Here is a 19,398-nt window from a genome sequence, read left to right on the forward strand (position 1 = left end):
TCTGTTTCTAGTAGTTTTGGATTTACTTTGAGCAGGTGTCAAGTCCTACTGGAAAACAAAATTAGCATGAAGGGCTCCTAAACCTTCTGGTAGACAGCTGACAGCGTCAACTCTGGACTTGATTAAGCACAGTGGACCAACAGAAACAGATGACAGTGCACCTCAAACCATCACTGACTGTGGAAACTGAAAACACTGGACTTCAAGCTCCCTGGATTCTGTGCCTCTTTGATCCTCCCCCAGACTCTGGGACCTTGATGTCTAAACAAAATGCCAATGAATGCCAAGTTCTGTTTGTCTTTAGTCCAGGTGAGAAGCTTTTAATGTTGTCTGAGGTTCAGGATTGGCTTGGTACTAAAATAACTTGTAACCCATTTCCTGGACCCACCTGTGTGTGGTGGCCCTTGATTGTTTGCATTTTTGTCACTTAACATATTGTATAATAGCACATATTGTTTTGTATAATATCTTAAATTAGCGCTTTTTATCTCCTTGCTGATTTTGTCCTAAACATGTACAATCAGTTTTTTTTTTACTCAGCAAGAATGTTTGCAATGGGAAATATATATTTTTTGAAAGGCCGCATCAGCAGCATGCTGTTTAACACTCTGATACCTACCTCCAAGCAGAGTTTCAAGCATTCATTTTCTCAAAAAAAAAAAAAGAAAAAAGAAATCACCAATCTTCTACATCTTCTACTTGATGATCTAGTTAGCTTTTGTAGCTTATAAAGTAACATCAGTATTAAGAGCCTTCTGTTTCATATACAGCCAGCAAAAACACATCATAGGAGTTTTAATAAAACTTTTATAATAAGATTAAAATATATCCATCATAAAATTATTGAGCTGACAGAGCCAAAGTTTCCTCTCTCTGCTGGTTTTGTGTTTTCCCCAGATTATGAGAGCACCTGTGCTTCCTGGAAGCGCCTCACCAGCTGGCATCACCATACTGGTCCTTTAAAAACCTCAGCCAGCAAACATGTCAAGAACAGTAATGAGTGAATAAATAAACAGCTAGCTGCTGAAGGGGATTTTCCCCACTTTGACATGACATACTGTTTAATGATATATAAAATGTGTTTCATTTAATTAAAGCAAGTCCCACAGCATTATGCTGAAGTTTTGTATAAACAGACCTCTATAGTTTTCATACCTTGACAAATTCGGCTGCCCTCTGCTGCCTTCCTCAGAAGTGTCACCTGATGTTGCAGTGACGTGTCTGGTCAGCTGGTTTACACAGATTACTTTGGCGCTGTCTTCCTACTTGGAGCAGTAAGATGACAGCGCCATCTGCAGTTCGACTTAGGTGTTAGAAAGTCAGTACGCCCCCTCATCCCGATTTACAGTCTGGTGGGCGCATTTCTGGGTCTCGATGGCCTCCCTGATCCAATGATGGTATTTATTGCTTTCTGTGCCTATGACCTTTGCCCTGTCCCAATCCATGAGATGGTTCTCTCTCTTGCAGTGGTCTGAGATTGCAGATTTAAGCTGTTCCTGTTGGGCTTGTCGCTTCGTGGCTCGGGTGCATGTTTTAGCTATTTCTTTTTCATATTCAGTTTTGTGTTCTTTTTTGCGTGTGTTGAAAGCTCTGCCTGTTTTGCCTATGTAAGTCATGTTGCAGGACAAACCAGAAATTTCGTGTATTACATTGCATTTGTGATCTTGGTCTATTTTGTCCTTGGGGTGCACTAACAACTGTGGTAGTTTTCTGTGTGGTTTAAACGGACTACTGATGTTATGTTTGTTCATGGCTCGCTGTATTTTTTCAGTTATGCTTCAGTTGTATTGTAATGTTACCATGGCCCTATTTTGTTTGTGTCCTTGTTTTTTTTCCTTCTTTTGTTTTCCCTGTTCTGTTGTGCTTGCTCTTTCCCTTTGCTTATGGTCCATTTTGAATATTTGCAGTTTTTTAATGCGTTTGTGATGTGTTGCTCTTCCTCCTTTCTGTCTTATTCATGCGTAATGAGATTGGTCCGGTCAAACAGTGTTCTTGCTACTGAAAGTTTGTGGGTGGTGGTGGTGTTCAGACGTCCAGAGGAGGTATTGAGCAGTGTGAGTAGGTTTCCGGTATATTTTTATTCTTATGCTGCCGTCTTCTGACTGTTTAATGTCCAAGTGCAAGAAGTGTATTGTGCTGTCTAATACTTCTTCATGTGTGAATTTGATGTTGTCTGTTACGTCCAATGTGTTGAGATGGTTTGTGAGTTCCTGTGTGTGCCCCAGTTTGATTATTTCAAGGATGTCGTCCACATACCTCTTCCACAGAGAGAGGCCGAAATGTGCAGGTGTTGTTCTGAGGGCCCGCTCTTCCAGATCTTCCATGAAGAAGCCACTCATTATGGCAGACAACGAGTCCCCCATCGCAAACCCCTCTTTTTGCCTGTAGTTGGTTCCTCTGTATTGGAAATATGTGGATGTGTATACAAACTCTAGTAGCTGTGTGATTACACTGGCTGTGAGTGCGGTCCTTCTGTGTAGTGTTTTATCTGTTTTGAGACGGTTATGCACGATGTGGATGGTAACTGCTATGGGCGTTTTGGTGAATAGTGAGACCACGTCATGTGAAATGAATATTTCTTCTTTTTGCATTGTGATATCCTTCAGTTCTTTCGCCAGTTGTTTGGCATTCTTGCAGTGTTGTTCAGTGAGTCCAAGAAGTGGCTTGATGAGGTCTACAAGTGCTTTGAGAGATTATATGTTACTGATCCAATGCTGTCAACTATTGTCTCAATGGTGTAACAGGTTTGTGTATTTTTGGGTTGCCGTAAATTCTTGGTGTCATACTAGCTGTGGGGATGAGGTGATTATATGTGTTCTGAGGAAGGCAGCAGAGCGCAGCTGAAACTGTCAAGGTATGAAAACTATAGAGGTCTGTTTATAAGAAACTTCAGTATAATCAAATCAGAAGACCTGATGAACCTAATTGGATTACTAAGTCCCACAGCAGTTAAAGGGGATGCTTTCACTGTAGGCATGACTGGTTCAAACCCTGCCTGAGAAGGACTGCTTCTCCTTCCCCTCTCCCCTTCTGGTCTGCTTTCACATTAATAACATCTTTCCAGTACTAAGTACGCTGAAAGTCTGATACAGCAGCAGTATGAACGTTCTTCTCTGTTAATAACTTGCTGCCAACAAGCGTACCATTTCACTTTCACTTAGACGTCACTTTGTTTACTATCCCTGAAAAGGAATGTGAATTGTATACGTACTGTCTCTTATTTAATTTAATTTTTATTTAAGTCTTATTTAGTTATTTGTTCAGTTCTATTGTATTTTTACTAGTTGTGTTGCTGCAACGCCAGAATTTCCCCTCTGGGGATCAATAAAGTCTTATCTTGTCTTATCTTATCTTGTTGGTTTGCAAATCCAACAAGAAGAAGAAACAATCATGGCAACCACTCATGTCATCAACTAGGTGACATAAACAATGCTCAATAAAGACAGTGGAGTCCATCATACTATTATGGATGCTTTCATGAGTTTTGAGATGCCAACCACAACCTTATCTGCCGTGCAGCTTGCAACACCTGCAAACGTAATAATTTCCCAGATACTTCATAAAAATCTGCAGTTTTTACTGTAATAATCCCACAAATGCAGTCGTTGCCCAATGTAACGGCTTACATTTTCAGGACTTACGTTTGTGGGAAGGTTAAAATCGCCATCTCAAAATTGTATTAGCTTCCAACAAATGTAATGTAAAAATTAAAAAAAAAAAATAAATAAATAAATAAAAGGATTTTTTTTTTGGGACTTTACAAACAGACCCAATTTCTTTTTTGTTCACCATGAAACAGGGAGTAGTTTTGTCCAGAGTCTTGAAACACCTGTAGAGCCATAAATCTTAGCACAACATATTCAAATGAGGAAAGGAGCGGGACAATATCAGTTTTGGCAATTTCAAGATCCAAGGGGTTCTTCTTGAATTAAGCCTTCAGAGAGAGTTTATCTTATCCAAATACAAGCAATATGTGTAACTTTACCTCTTTAATTCCCACAGACAATCATAGCTCTTTCTCTTAACACGTTGGTCCATTTAAATATGACGCCCTTCTCACTAATCCCTGCTTGCATTAATGCTGATGTAGCACGCCGTTTCTGCAGGCAAAGCTTAACCTCCACCACCCCAGCCTCCTCCTTTAGCATAAAGCTTTTTGCACCCTCATATTCAGATTCATGCTACTATGGATGAATTGCTTTTAAACTAAGTTTATTGTATTGATTAGACATTATCATAAATGTATCTATCTATATGGGGTTCTAGCCATGCACTCCCTGTAAAGTAAAAGCATGCCGTTTGACTAACCCAAGGGGCATCTTTAGAGCAGAGCCATCTCTGCCAAGTAAAACTGTATATAAATATTGCAATAAAATTGTTAAATGTATGGAGAGTGTTCCTGACTGAAACACATTTTAATCCACTCTCTTAAGATTGATGGCTCTACCAGTGTTTTTAAAGCTATGAAGAAAACTACTTCCTGTTTCATGGTGAACAAAAAAAATTGCCTTGACTGCATCTATTGTGACTTGAGCTCAAGCTGACTTGAACCAACTTGCCGCTTCAAAAAGGCCATAACAATCAAGGACCACTAAACATTTAGTTATCAATGTTCATGTTACATTGTTGGGAAATTGTTCCCATTTTTAAAGGGCGAATATTTTTACTTTCCCACAAACATAATAAATCCCTGCAAATGCAATAGCTATTACATTTGTGGAAAATTTTTTATTATGTTTGCAGTTGGCAACTGGTATGATATTTCTCCTAAATGTGTGGTGTTTTTGGGATTATTACATTAAAAACTGCCAATTTGTATTACACGATGATCTTTAAAGAGAAAGAGTGCATTTTGAATTGCCTTTACTGGTTATCACATACCTGGTAATTTCACATTTCCCACAGTCCATGCTACATACATTACCCTAATGCTGATTAAACATATGTTAACTGCCATTTGTACTCCTAGATTTTAAACTCTTCAACCTGAATACAAACTATTGTCCAGCTGAGCATGTTTTTTCACTTTTTGCGATCCTTTGAGCAGCTAAATAAGGAGCCCTCTTTGCTTTTTCTGGGTTGTGGTCAGGTTCACCATTCTTGTTTTCTGGCATATGTATTCCTAACCCTTTTGTTGGAAAAAAGCTTTTGTTTTGTCCTTAAACTCTGCATGCTTTGTTATCAAATGATGCTTTAGCTTGGTGGGCTTCATGGCTTCACATGAAGACACTCAACACATTTTGGTCTTCCATCGCTGTTCTCAATAAAACCAAACTCCAGATAGCTGTCATCATATTTTCCCAGTTTAACTGGTTTGGGCCTAGCATCACTCGATGAAGTGGACACGCTTAAATATGTAGCCATTGTTGCTAGCTGGACCTGCACACCAAATGCATCCTGAGCAAAGAGACTGATGCCTGGCGAGTGGTAGATTTACGTGATATGTCACAATCATATCTGAGTTTTCATTGGCCCAAAGCTGACTTATGTGGGAGTCATTGGTTTAGTATGTTTTCTTTATGGTGTTGTGGTCCCTATATGTATTTATTTGCTTTTTGATAACATGGCATTACTTTAATAATTTATTTCAAATTATTTGCGGACCCCCAAGCTGTGGCTCGCGGACCCCAAGGGGTCCCTGGACCCCAGTTCGAGAACCACCGCTCAAGTCGACTTGAATTATGCACAAGACCAACTCTTAAAGCTTGCTCTGGCACAGTGCCCAAGTTCAGTACCATTGTGTTGTCGCTGATAAAAGAACCAGACTTTGGGGTCTAGTGTAGTCAAATCTGGGCCTGGGTCTCTAATGTGAAATCAGCCTAGGACTAATGTTTGTGCTGAGCATATACCCTATATATCCGGCAAAGCTCACTGGAATTTTAACTGTATGCAGCAGTATTTAACAGTAAACTGAGGTCATACTTAGACAGGCAGAGGCAAGTACAACCACATTATTACTGTATACACTCTCTCTGCACAAACACTAAATAAGTTAAGATGACATATTTGAGATTAGACCATAATTATTCACTCTTGGCAGCAACAATTCATCCGTCAGCACATTAAGAAACCAAAAACAGATCTTTATCATTTCTCTTTGTGGCTTTTAGAAAGGCTTTAGAGACATTTTGAAAACTTTATTTGTCCCTGACAGTCAGATTTACAAGCACATAAAAACAGTTATGAATCTACCCTGAATCGACTTATACTGGTCTAAATGAGGAGTTTTGTTTTTTTTTTTTAAATTTATATATATATATATATATATATATATATATATATATATATATATATATATATATATATATATAAAGTAATCCTGTGAATGCTGCCTAAGTTTGTTATTTGCAAAGCATAATTTCAGACACGGTTAGTAGGAGTAATAAACACAGGCATCAATTTTAGACTTTGCTTTTGTACAGTGAAGACATCCAGAAGGAGCTGTCTAAAGGCTGGTTTAAATTTAACTGTGTAAAAACTGTTTGGAGAAATTGTTTGCAGCAGTCAGTAATTTCAATTCAGTTCAATTTGGTTCAGTTGTAGTCAGAGTGTGACACTGAGAAGACATGCCAGCTGGATCAGGGGAAAACCCAGAGGAGGTTTCTTTTTCCACCCTGATGTAATCTCTTTGGTCATACACTGGAGAGCGGACATGACGGGCTGATAAAGTACAAACAAGACACTGGAAGTCTACCCAAATCCTTTAATTTCACTCTTTACCTTAGACCCTCAGGTAACGGAAGATTAGACTAATGAGCTATTAAGTAATGGTAAATGTTAGCCTGCAGAAGATCCTTGCAATTAATGCCAGGTGTTATTCTACAGAGATGGGTGCCTCAAACCATCAAGGTAAAGAAATGCAGTTGTGAAAGCAGCCAAGTTTCCACTCCAACCTGATCCATACCTTTCCTGCTAGCAGCCTAGTAAATTTTACAAACCTATGTGAGAGCACAGCAGGAAATATTCAAGGAAAAATCACACCGAGTGAGAGGAACAATGGGCTGCATAACCATAGACTGATCTCAATAATGAAACTGTTTCATTAAGTTTTCTGTTGACAGAATGTTCTTTGCTCCTATTTTGTGGATTATGTGAATTTGTCAAATGACAGGAAGCATTGATATAAAAGCAAAGACTGTTACTGTAGCGTTGCTTCATCTGCCATTTCCACATGATTCTTTCTACCTCATACTTTGCCTCCTGACTCCTCCGCCATCCCATCCAAGGTGGATGGTGTGAAATCAGTTCATCAAACCTACCCTTCAACTTTCTATAGAGAGAGCTTTATTTAGTAATTTTAAAAGATTTATGTGGGACTCCAGGGAACCCTGCTGAAAGCCATTATCCACAAATGAAGAAAACTTGGAACAGTGGTGAACCCTCCTAGGCGTGGCCAGCCTACCAAAATCACGCCAAAAACACATCAACAACTCCTCCAGGACGTCACAGAGAAACCCAGAGCAACATTTAAACACCTGCATGCCTCACATGATTCTGTGTTCATGGTTCAGCAATAAGAAAGAGACTGGGCAAAAATGGCATCAGTGGAAGAGCCAAGACTACCATTTGCCAAAAAACATCTTGTTGATCCCCAAGACTTTTGGGGAAAATATTTTGTGGACTGACGAGATAAAAGCTGAACTTTTGGAAGGTGTGTGTCCCGTTACATTTGGGGTAAAACTAAGACAGCACTCCATAATAAAAAGAACATCATACCAAAAGTCAAACGTGGTGGTGGTTGTGGGATGGTCTGGAGCTGCTTTGCTGCAGCAGGACCTGGAAGACTTGTTGTAACTGATGAAATCATGAATTCTGTGTCTGAAGGAGACTGTCCGGCTAATAGTTTGTGACTTCAAGCTCAAGCGTACTTTGGTTATGCAGCAGGACAATGATACGAGACACACCATCAAGTCCACCTCTGAATGGAGTTATAAAACAAAAGGAAGGTTCTCGAGTGGCCAAGACAAAGTCTGGACCAGCTGAAATGCTGTAACATGACCTAAAACAGGCTGTTCATGCTCAATAACCCTCCAATGTGTCTGAATCAAAAGAATTCTGCAAAGATGAGTGGGCAAAAATTCCTCCACAGCCATGTGAATGACTCATTTCTAGTTATCACAAATAGTGGCTTGCAGATGTCGCCACCAAGAGTGGCACAACTAGTTATTAGGTTTAGGGGGCAACTACTGTACTTGATGGGGCAGGTACAGTAGGTTTGGATGGCTTTTTTCTTGAAACATTAAATCCTCAGTTAAGAACCTGCATTTTGAATTAGCCTGGGTTATCTTTGTCCAAATTTAAAGTTTGTTTGATCTGAAAAAAGTGAAATCAGAAAGGGAATAAATACTCTTTGATGGCACTGTAGAGTGAAAAACACCTACTTGCCTTTCATGCACACAGCAAACCAGCTTGAATGTAACTGTAAAGAGTTTTTGTCCTGCTAAAACTGGCTAAAATGTTTGCCTGTAAAGTGCTTTATGTGTAATGGAGAAAATGACAGAAATAGAAAGCTATCAAAGAGCTGAAAGTCATAACTTTCCTATATAAAAGAGGGGGAAGTTGTGGTTTCCAAACTTGGCTGTGGACTTGCCATCCATCCATGACATACATCTTGTAAAAATATCTGAAGAGAGTGGAAATTTGACATAAGCAGGCCAGCCATTAATAACTACAACAGATGGACACTGAAGAGCCCAAGAACCGATACTTTAATGCCAGATGAAACCAAGAGGATTCTAACTTCATTAATATTAAGACTCTTAATGCTCTCAAGTTTCGTATAATCGGTGATCATAAAGCAACATCTGCTTACATTCTTCCACCTGTTAGACAGGTTATCTACCAGGCTTTCCTAAACTGTAAATGAGTCCCAAAAGTAGAGGTTTTATGATCTCACCTGAGTTCTATCGTAAAGGGATGATCCACCTGTATGGTCCACTCACAGCGAGCGTTGTTGGGGTAACTCTCCAGCACCAAATGGCCCTGCCGTTTGCGAATGACTCCCCCACACCCTGAAAAACACACAGAAATGGAAAGACTTTCATTTTTGAAAACTTTTACAGACTCTGGCTTGCTATTTGAATTCCAGAAACTGTTAATTATAGCTTAATTAATATTTTGAGTGCCTACATTCAGCTGCTTTGGATACCGTTCAAGCCAAAAAGCAATTACATTCATCCAAAGGAACGATAAAGACCCTATGTTGTGCTCAAGAAGACGAGGGATAAACACACAGGGGCAACAAACACTGTCGTGTTCTGGTTTTAATTAAATGTATGCTTGTTGTGCCCCTCAGGCGAACATTTGCATATGGAGAAAGCTAGAGATAGAGTCCAAATGTTACATATTGAATTGCTTTATAGGATCCTGAAAATGTTGACTCTTAGTTGTCATTCAGCTCTGTGTGGAAAAGCTCCTGGGTGCATGGCAGCAGTCCAAGCTGGCATAGCTGTCCCAGTGAAGATAAATCAGCAAGGGAAGGAGAGAACTTACAGCACATGGTGTTTATTTATTTTAAAAGATTTGTTTTTTAATGGCAGAAAAGCCGTGTACAATCCACTAATTGGGAGAATGAAAAGCCTTACTCAAGCAGTCTCCACCAGACCAGCCGGGGCGACACTCAGCGCAGTATTTCCCATTAATGAAGAAGTCATCACGGGGACCCCATGTCCCGTTGTTACAGCGTTTACAGTTCTCAAATATACTGCAACCTGGAAGAAACACACATGAACAAAAATGTAGTAAAGCTGGAGTCTTAGAATTATAAAAACAATTTACATGAGGCTTTCAGAAAGGATGATGTTGTTTGCATGAATTGGAAACACTTTTGCTTACTCAAGCAGCCTGTCATGTTACCTTTAAATAAACTCTGCTAAACTCATTAAGCTCATCTATGACAGAAAATACAAAAAAAAGCAGCTTCCTGAAATAGAAATGTGCAGAAAACCCCCTGCAACGACTTCCTGTGAGGATGGGTTTTGACTTAAGAGCAAACCTTGAGAGCAGGTATGAGTGTTTTTGGATGTACACATGGGAACGAAGGAGTGCACTAAAGTCCCGGGATATTTTTCTGGTTTTTAACAGTAAAACGTGATGTACAGGCATCCATTAAATTCCTGACAGCTGTTTTCTTCGCTCATAAAGGAAAACCTGAGTGGATTCAAGCTGTGAGGAAGACATTACATACTTCTTTAGGCAGATGGCATGTAGGGAAAAAACACCAAGACAGCAAGATGGATATAAGCTGCACATGTGCAGACTTCCCCATGTGATTGTAAACATACCTCTGGATCACAATGATGAACTCATTTCAGAGTATAATCACAATCAGCTTTACAGACACTTCATTGACAATTCAAAGATAGACATATCATTAATTGATCCAAAAGGGCTTTAAAAGAAATGCATGGAAAGGAGTCAATGTGAAGTTAATTGGAAAATAATTATCAAAGTTATTTATGAGTTGACTCTAATGTTATGGTCACAATGATTGTAATACTCAAATCCAAACAGATGTGAATATGCATTTGGTAGAAGGAAAAAGGTCTACTTCACAGCAGAACTAACAAACACCAGGTTTATGGATGCAAATGATTGGCTCAGGATCAATATTTGCATATTGCACAGTCTCAGAACCTACTGGCTTTACTCTGTTGGATATTCTACTGTAACTTCCTTCACCATTCATGCATTGTTTTCTGCCCAATAAGCAGCCTAAAAAAGTTCAGATCAAAAGCTAAGCAAAATTCGCCCCTTCAGAAAGTGAACACTAAATTCTTGATTCATTATTTTCTCTAGTGGAGGCTGTTCATCAGTTTCTGGAGAGTGTCAGTTTCTACGTATAGGAATGTTTAGGAAGTCAGGGAATTTTAATAAAACAATCTGTATTTCATCTACAACAATATCTTTTTAGATTAACGTTACATTGTAATCATACAGTCTCACCTGTTAGAGAGATTCTAGCCTGTTAGCTAAGCTAACACACAGTCATAGTCTCTCCATGACTAGAGTTACTGTCATGTGCATATGTTTTAGGCATGTAGGTCACTAAGGATACATCACGGGGCCTGATGTGCAATAATCCAGAGCTAGAGTGGGGGCATAGTCAAGCTAGATACACATATGCGTGTTGCTTGGGAGCCAAGGTCAACAGCATTTCTTTTGTCCAAGCCTTTTCACTAATGGTAATATGCCAAGAGACAAACAGCAGTTTTCGGGCAACTACCCAGACGGTACCCTAGGCCATGCTTACTTGCCACATCCCTTCCTCATTGTGCCCTAAAGGTGTTATTTTCCCATATTTTTCTCATGCCCCTGGTAATATGCAAGGACATCCAGAGCACAACCTAGGTTGTGTCAATCCTTCCTCCTGCCCAGTGGTGCCCTCAGGCAGCCTTATTTGCCATTACACACCTTACTTCTGCCTCCATTTTTGGCCCACACATGCCCTAGTGTTCTTGAGGTACTGAGTATTTCTTAATGTACTCTACATAAATTTGCAGACGGACAGACTGGATATCACAGATTTACCCAGAGGAATGAAATGTCTAGTTGACTCAAGTCTGTACACACGGAAGTGAAAATGTAACATGATATTCAGAAACACTTACAAGTGATAGGTCAATCTCTAAATAGAGCTTAAGAATTGTATAAAGAGAGTACTCAGCAATTAAAGCTTTGCCAAGCACTTTTTCTTTCATTATTTGCATCTTTTTAATATGGCAAATGGCAAATTTGTCAATGAAAAGTATCATAAGCATTATTATTGTTCCAATATGAGTTTTACTAGAGGTCTTACCTGGATGAACGATGCAGGGGTCACACTCATTGATAGCGTTGCGGCAGCAGGGCACAGCATAGCCCACCGGCGTCCCCTGCAGAGGGCATTTACAGCGGATAACATCATACTCACAGCAGCCTCTGCACATAACGTTCCACTCTGGGCCCGGGCAGTGGTTGTATAAATACCTGTAATCTAAATGAGACAATACGTCAGAGTCAGCAAGCCAGCCAAATCACTCAAACAGGAAGGCAGGAAACATTTGTTTATGTAGGGGATATTTTAGAGGGGGAAAGAGGAGTAAAACATGAAAAACTTTGATAAATGTAAGGATTGGCTGTGTTGGAAAATGAGAGCAGGCACGGGTTGTGTTCAGTAGTGAGAGGATTCTGGTGAGTTGAGTGTTTATATGAACTGCTGCGCTGCACTGACTCTGGTTATTTCCACTGCGGCATGGTTGCAAGCTTCTTGTTTTGGGACCACAAGCCATTCAATGGTTTACCTCCCCTGTGATTTCAAACTACATTACATCAGGAAACATACCACAGTAGGAGAGTCACTGTCAGAGAAAACAGAATCAACTCATACATCAAAGAGTAATTAAAGAAAAAGAGCATAAATATTGACCTTCCTCTTTTACCCATTATGTTTGATTGGACTTAAAAGCAGTGACTCAAGAACCTTTGAGCTGAGTGGTTAGTATTATGTAAGAGTTGACTTAAAAGCTGAAAAACACAAGTGGAAATTCTCTTGTGGCAGATGTGGACTGAGGACTCACAGAAGCTGCACTTTAAACTTGGCACATGATCTTGGTAGATTTTCACCCTTCTCCCAGCCCTGCAATCATAATACCTCCTTTACCCACTACCTGAAACTCCCCCTTATTGTTGTGCCTTTTACTTTACAACAGAAAACCACACAAACACACTTGCATACGGTTTTTATTTGCAAAACCGTAATTGCACAGTGACTCTAGTTGTCATTTATAGGAGTTTTGGGAAACCAAGAATTTCAAACAGAGGCTCACAAATGCACTAAAATACAAAAGCAACAAGCACAGTCGATTAATCTCTCAGTGGATGTTTGCAGTCGGTCGGCCAGAGAGGAGAAGCGCAGATGTCTTGGAATGCTGAATGTTGTCTCCTGCTGCCCTTCCACATTAATGCGATCATAAATTGTGTCTGAGTCCAGCGACAGTCTGGCCTTCTCCTCAGCTAGAAGAAACACTGAGGTATGACATACATACTGATATTAATCAAAGAGAAAGGAGGGCGTTCAGTGCCACAAGGTCAACTTTAATGCAGGTTTAAGGGCAGAATTTGAGCTTCATAAAGCTGTTACAGGCTGTTTTACGATTCCTGTCTGTTCAGAGGCTCTTTACTGCTTTGATAACACAGGCTCAGCTGGTTTTCTATATCAGCATGTCTTACAAGCCAAAAAAACACGAAGGCAGTCTGTTTTCTTAACGGCATGGCATGCAAAAGAATATAATTCTGTTGTCATTCAAATGTCACTCATACACAAGTCCCATGTTGTCACACTAACTCAAAGTAATGATTTCTTGGGGTAAAAAGAAATCTAAACTTACAACCCCTGAACTGTGTTTTTGAATCCGAGCAGACGTTACGCCTCTCTCGTCCTTTGTTTAGCTCGGTCTGCCTCATTGGGACAAAAACAGAAGAGCTCATAGTTTCAGACCAGAAGGACATTTCTGAGGATTTCTTCTGACCATGTGTGAGAACCACAAACATTCGAGGCATGGGTATGGCCTGTTTGTTTGGAGAGACAAGAGGAGGGCGCTGTTCCCGACTCCCTGTGTAAATGCATGAATTTACACAGGGAGTCGGGAACAAAAATAAATCATGATCATTTTTAAGCAAGATTAACAAACTTGACTTCTTAGAGTTAGTCTCCTTGGAGGATGGAGAAGTTTAAGTGCTGTGACCTCACAGCAAAGAGGTCCCGGTTCCTGGTTCAAATCCTTGGTTTGGCAGGGAGTTTGAATGTTCTCCCTGTTCATGTGTGTTTTTTCTTTATGCTTTACGACTTCCTCCCACAGTTCAAAGACAAGTTTTTTGAATTACTCTAAGTTACCTGTAGGTGTGAGTGTGAGTGTGAATGTTTGTCTCTATTTGTCAGCCCTGTGAACGACTGTCGGCCACTCCACAGTGTACCCCGCCTCTCGCCCACTGATGGCTTGGATCAGCTCCAGCCCCCATGACCCTGAGCAGGACAAGTGGGAAAGGAAATGGGTTGATGGATGGATACACAGACAACTCAATTGGTGGGACTTTTTTTAAAAAATGGATGCAGTAGCACATGGTTTCCCAATTTTCTATCATAAGGCCAGAAATTTGTAAAGAATATCAAACTGAGGGCTGAAACATCTGCAAGTTTTTCCCCATGACGCAAATAAAAGGTCCTCCTTCCTACCTAATGGTGCCCTTAGGCAGCTTACTCGGCACATCTACGCCTTACTCCAGCCTTAATTTTTGGCCCAAACATGCCTCAAAGCTTTGCACACTACTGTATGTGTAGTTCTTGCTCTGGCACAATGCAATTTGAATATTATTCAACCACATACAAAAGTTATTACAGTTTGGTTAATTTTCTTTGTATGCCATTCGTTGGCTGGTTGGCTGGCAAGCTTGGAGCTGGATGATCTGAAGTAAACTACAGCATCATGCTTAAAAAACTGATTTATTTTGTGTACTGTTGGGTATTTCTTCCATACACGAAATCACATACTATGAATTTGTGTTAGGCTATTTCCTGCTAACATAGCTTTAAGCCACTTGCCTCAAGCCAAGACAGAGAACAGGAACATTTTGTTTTTTTTAAAGCTCATATCTTATGACCTTACATCACTGCTTTTTCTCTCCCAAGCTTGCAGCCTTCAGCCTGAGCCTCAAGTGACATCATATTTCTTGTTTCTTTCTCTAGCCATACAAAGAGACTTCAATGAACTTTATGTAGGGACTAGTGCTGTTGAATTCATGTTTTTGCTCATCATTTTGCACTAAACATTGGCTCTATTGGAACTTTCTGTTTTTTCACTGAGAGTTTCACAGTCACAGTGAGTTCTCACACTTGGCAAGAGAGGATAAGACGAGGATAATCACTTTATTGTAATTGGTAACACCACCACTAGACAACAATACATGCCACACACTGGTCTTAACTTTTCATCACTTAAAAAAGGAGATCAACCTGATTTAATTTTGTGTGTCCAATGTAACAGTCACCTGACTTTGTTCAGTTAAGCAACTCAAGGTGTCCTTCCAATCTTTGATCTGCTTTCAACCAAATCCAGCAAAAATGATGTTGGGCCCAATACCATTTTTGAAACACACTACTTTTTAAGTTAGCATTTAGATCCAAATAAGTGCAGCTAGGTATTTTAACCCAGCTGAAGTTGGATCAAAGCCAATATCAAATGTCCACAGGCCAATTTATCTCTAAGCCTGAGTTTAAGCTGCCATGTGATGAATGGCGCTGGATAAACAGCGTGTTTAAAAGGTGTGACGCCTGCCACGTGGGGATTGGCTGGTGCTGACAGTCTGTCTCCTGTCCTTCGTATGGCTCTTTCTTCTTCCTCACTAAGGTTCGCAAAGGACACTGACCGGACAGTAAAACCTGATTTATAGGATGTAACATGAAAGGGTCAAGAGATTTATGAGCTGGTCTGGCAATGTCATTATATGGCACACTGCTGTGTGTGTTTTTTTCTTAGCATTATGTAGTTGTAACTGTTCTTAGTCCACATTTGGAATAATGCCAATTTACAGGCAGGCCTGCACACAGAATTGTCTGAGCCCCTGAAAAACCCAGAGAATGGGCCCTCCCTATTTTTTGATTAATCAATGGTATCATTGCATTCATGTTGGATCAGTGGGATTGGTACTGACCTCCTAGCTAACAGTCCCATCATTTTGTTTCGATCCATTTTTGCCACATTCGTGTCTCCATTGAGCCAACTTTTGCCTCTTTTAGCCAAGTTTCACTTCAACCTATTTTTGCTACTTTTAACCCCTTTTCATGACTTCAGCCGCCCATATTGGGCCACTATTTAACCACTCTGGAAATTTTTAATGGCTTTTCACTATTCTTCACCCATTTTGGCCCCTTTGTTTGCCGTTCTTTACCCATATTTGCACCTTCTACCTATTTTTAGTCTCTTAAATTATTTTTCCACTACTAAACTCTGACACTTTTTAACCACTTTTCGCCGCTTATTTTAACCACTTTTAACCTATTTTTGCTACTTTCAACCCTTTTGGACTACTTAAGCCACCCATTTCTGTCACTGTTTACCAATTTTTACCACTCTTTCACCAGTTTCACGATTTTCCAACCAGTTTGGCCCCTTTTTGCCTTTCTTAATCCATATTTCTATCCCCTTTTTTCTTCTTTGACCTATTTTTGCAACTCTTGACCAATTTTTGCCACTCTTTAACTGCTTTTCACCACTTATGTCTGTCAATATGTGCCACTTTTAACCCATTTTGAGAATTTTTCTGTTTATTTTGCCATTATTTAATTATTTTTCCTATAATGCTTTTTCAATTCCTTCGACTTTATTCTCTGGCATCCCAATGGTTGTGCACATCCTGGAATAGCTATGAAGTTTGACAACACTTTCCAAATGGTTTAGTAAGTGTGACCATCCATATTGTTAACATTACCAAAAAAAGCTAATTCTGTTTTAAAACAATGTGTTTACATTATGAAAAGGCTATATTGTACTGCAGCATAAGTAAACAAATACAGTTAAGTGTTTGTTGCTTTTATGAAGAGGTTATTATTCAGGTTAAATATAAAGTATAGTTATCACAGATTAAGTTTACAATGGACCATGATATTCCTGACCTCCATGGGCCTCCCATTTGGCTGGGCCCCAGAAAGCTCCCCCCTCTATCCCCCATTATGGGCGGCCTTGTTTACAGGACAATAAAGTAGACTTCTATTGTTTAAACAAGACTAAAAATAAGTCTTTAGTCACACTTTCAACAGCTGTTTTCCTAGATCCCCTTAAGCTGTTTTTAATGCTCCTTATTAAGGTAAATAAACACTCAGCAGAATTTCAAGTGTTTATTCTCTGAACAGATTTGATTTGTTGACCTTCAGCTCTGTTGACAAGATTTGAATGTTTTGTCTCCAAAGCGTGAGTACAAAGTTACTCCCCTTGTCTTGGACACATGCTGGAATGTGTCTTTATTTTTCTGGATGGCTCTCTGCTCTCTTTAATAAGTGTTTACTGATTTATAACACCAAAGACTATTCTTACATAACAGACTTTTGGCCTGAACTTTAATGTTTTTGAGTGTATTCATTTCAGCGATAAGCTTTCTGTCTTGTAAAAACACATCTGCCATGCTTCCAGGTCAAAGCCTGCATTTAACTACAGCCTGGACAGTAACTATTTCATGAGGGATTTTATTACAGCAGGAAGGTCCAAGCAGGTGTGGAAGTGGATGCATACAGGGAAAATACCTACAAGAAAGAGACCATTTTTACCAAGCAGTTATAGATTTTCTGAGTGTAAATGATCTTGACATTATATTTGAATGATTTCATCTGCAAAGATATGAAAGAAACATAATGAAAAGCGGCATCAACATGTGTACTAGACCTGTAATTTACCCTGTAAGACTGTAGTTGTGCTCTGAGCCCCCTGGCTAATGTGTATATAATCACAGAGCAGAGGTGTTGACAGCCATGAAAGGGGTAGAGTAACTATGAAGCACTCTATCTGATAACACTGTGCATGCTTCCTTATTGTCCCTCATGGATTTTTTACATATTTTCCATCCAACCGTTCTAATATTTATGTGTTTGGGTGTATGTAACAGTGTCTTCATATCCCTCGGTGCATATGTAACTTGTATTGTGCCTTAGTGTGTGAGAAGACGATGGCATTAAGCCAAACACAACATGAAAACAGATCACAAATGGGGTTTTTTTTCCTCCCAAGTCCTGCAGCAAAGTGTGCAGATTTTTGTGGGGGTTGTTTGGAATTACTGGTCTTATGTAAGTGGTATCTTCTTTTTTCCATTCCAGATGTTGAGATCCTCAATGTAGTCCTCACCATGCATGTCAAGAAGCCATGGAAAACACAACAGATGGACATCCCAGAGCCTTGTGGAGATCCCAGTGTGTCACTGAACACTCCCATCTAATCAGGAGGACGACAGGCCAGGTGTAGCCCACCTGCACACATTTAATTAAGATCTAGAGACTCGCGTCATCATTACCAGGGTCAGAGAGGTGGATAGAGCCCTGTGACCCTAAGTCTGACCTCATTTCCCCAGTGACTTAAGTGGTTTTCACATATGCACTCCTGTTACTTTAAAGGCACACTGCCCCTGAAATATTCCTGAGCTGGTTGTTTAAACATGAACTCCTCAGTCAGACAGCTGGGAGGGAGGCAAGAAATGATGTAAAAAGAACAACAAAGAAGTGGCTGATGGAGCAATCACCTGCTATGTGACACTACCAATGTTTGCTTTAATATCAGTGCTTCCTGCTGTAGTTAACGCATCAACAGCAGCAAGGAAGAACCTAATAAAGCAGCCTCATTACGAACACAGAACTTCCCACTTGTCATATGCATGCAGAATATTAAAATCACCTACCCCTCCAGCCTGCTCACTGGGAATTTTCCTGAATATCTCCTGAATGTTTTCCTGCTTTAGATTTTTTAAAACTCAACTTTAATCATAAACAAAGTCTAGCAGTTACATTCATGAAATGACCACATTGCAAATGTTACAGACAAAGCAACATTTTATGAAAAAAAAAAAAGCTCAGCTAGCATACCTAGCTACACTAGCTACATAAAAAACGTTACTACTCGAACCAAAGTAGCTCAGTTAGCTTGAGCAGCATGAGCTTTTGCTCTGAAGAAAGCTTATCTCTGTAGCTTACATAGCTGCTTTGTGAGCTTACCTTTAGCTATGTAGCTCTGTTATCTACACAGCTTATCCAACACATGCAAAGTTTTTGCATGTGTTTTGGTTCTGAGATATATGGCGCCTCAGATGAACGGGCTACTGCTAGACTGTCTAGTCTTACCCTGCAGTGATGAGACAGAGCCAAAACCCACAAGTAGCTTTGCCCTCCTCCACCTGTCACCTTGTTGAGGTGTACTCTCTATCAAACCAGTACTCTGCACGGCTCATTTATTTGTCAGTGTATTTCCCATTTACTTTAACTGACAAGGGTTTAAAGCAGTTATAAAGTGGTGCCAACACCTCCCAGTGTGGTTTGTGTCACTATGTATTCCAGCACATTTTCAGAAGTGAAGCTTAAATGGCTACTTTCAGTCCACAATAAATGGGGGTGAATTGTCGCATTAGGTCTTATCCAATGAGTGACACTGACAGCTTCACACAACTGCTTTAGTGACATGGCATGTCTTAGTGGTTTAAACAGGCTTTTAAGTCATCCTTAAATATAAGTGACAGACAACATTTTAGATTAAAAAAAAAAAAAAGGTGTCAGAATACAGGCTGTAAAGGTTTTACATGAAATTTTTGGGCCAGACCACCAAAGCAAAGTTGCAGTTAAAAGATCTTAATAATGTTTTTTCTTTATTATAATTGCGCCACAAATTGGAA

The 19,398-nt window shown here is 39.8% G+C and overlaps 1 protein-coding gene across 1 annotated transcript in view; it reads right to left on the reverse strand.

Moving 5' to 3' along the window:
- The window catches only part of pamr1b (peptidase domain containing associated with muscle regeneration 1b), a 46,022-nt gene that overhangs the window by 19,867 nt on the left and 6,757 nt on the right, over positions 1 to 19,398 (reverse strand). Inside the window, exons 2-4 of the mRNA XM_041795647.1 lie at positions 11,798 to 11,974; positions 9,585 to 9,710; positions 8,897 to 9,011 (exon numbers count right to left, since the gene is read on the reverse strand). Coding sequence (XP_041651581.1) covers positions 8,897 to 9,011; positions 9,585 to 9,710; positions 11,798 to 11,974 — 418 coding nt within the window. The remainder of the gene's footprint in view (positions 1 to 8,896; positions 9,012 to 9,584; positions 9,711 to 11,797; positions 11,975 to 19,398) is intronic.

This window comes from Cheilinus undulatus, linkage group 9 (genome assembly GCF_018320785.1).
Source record: "Cheilinus undulatus linkage group 9, ASM1832078v1, whole genome shotgun sequence".
NCBI lineage: Eukaryota > Metazoa > Chordata > Actinopteri > Labriformes > Labridae > Cheilinus > Cheilinus undulatus.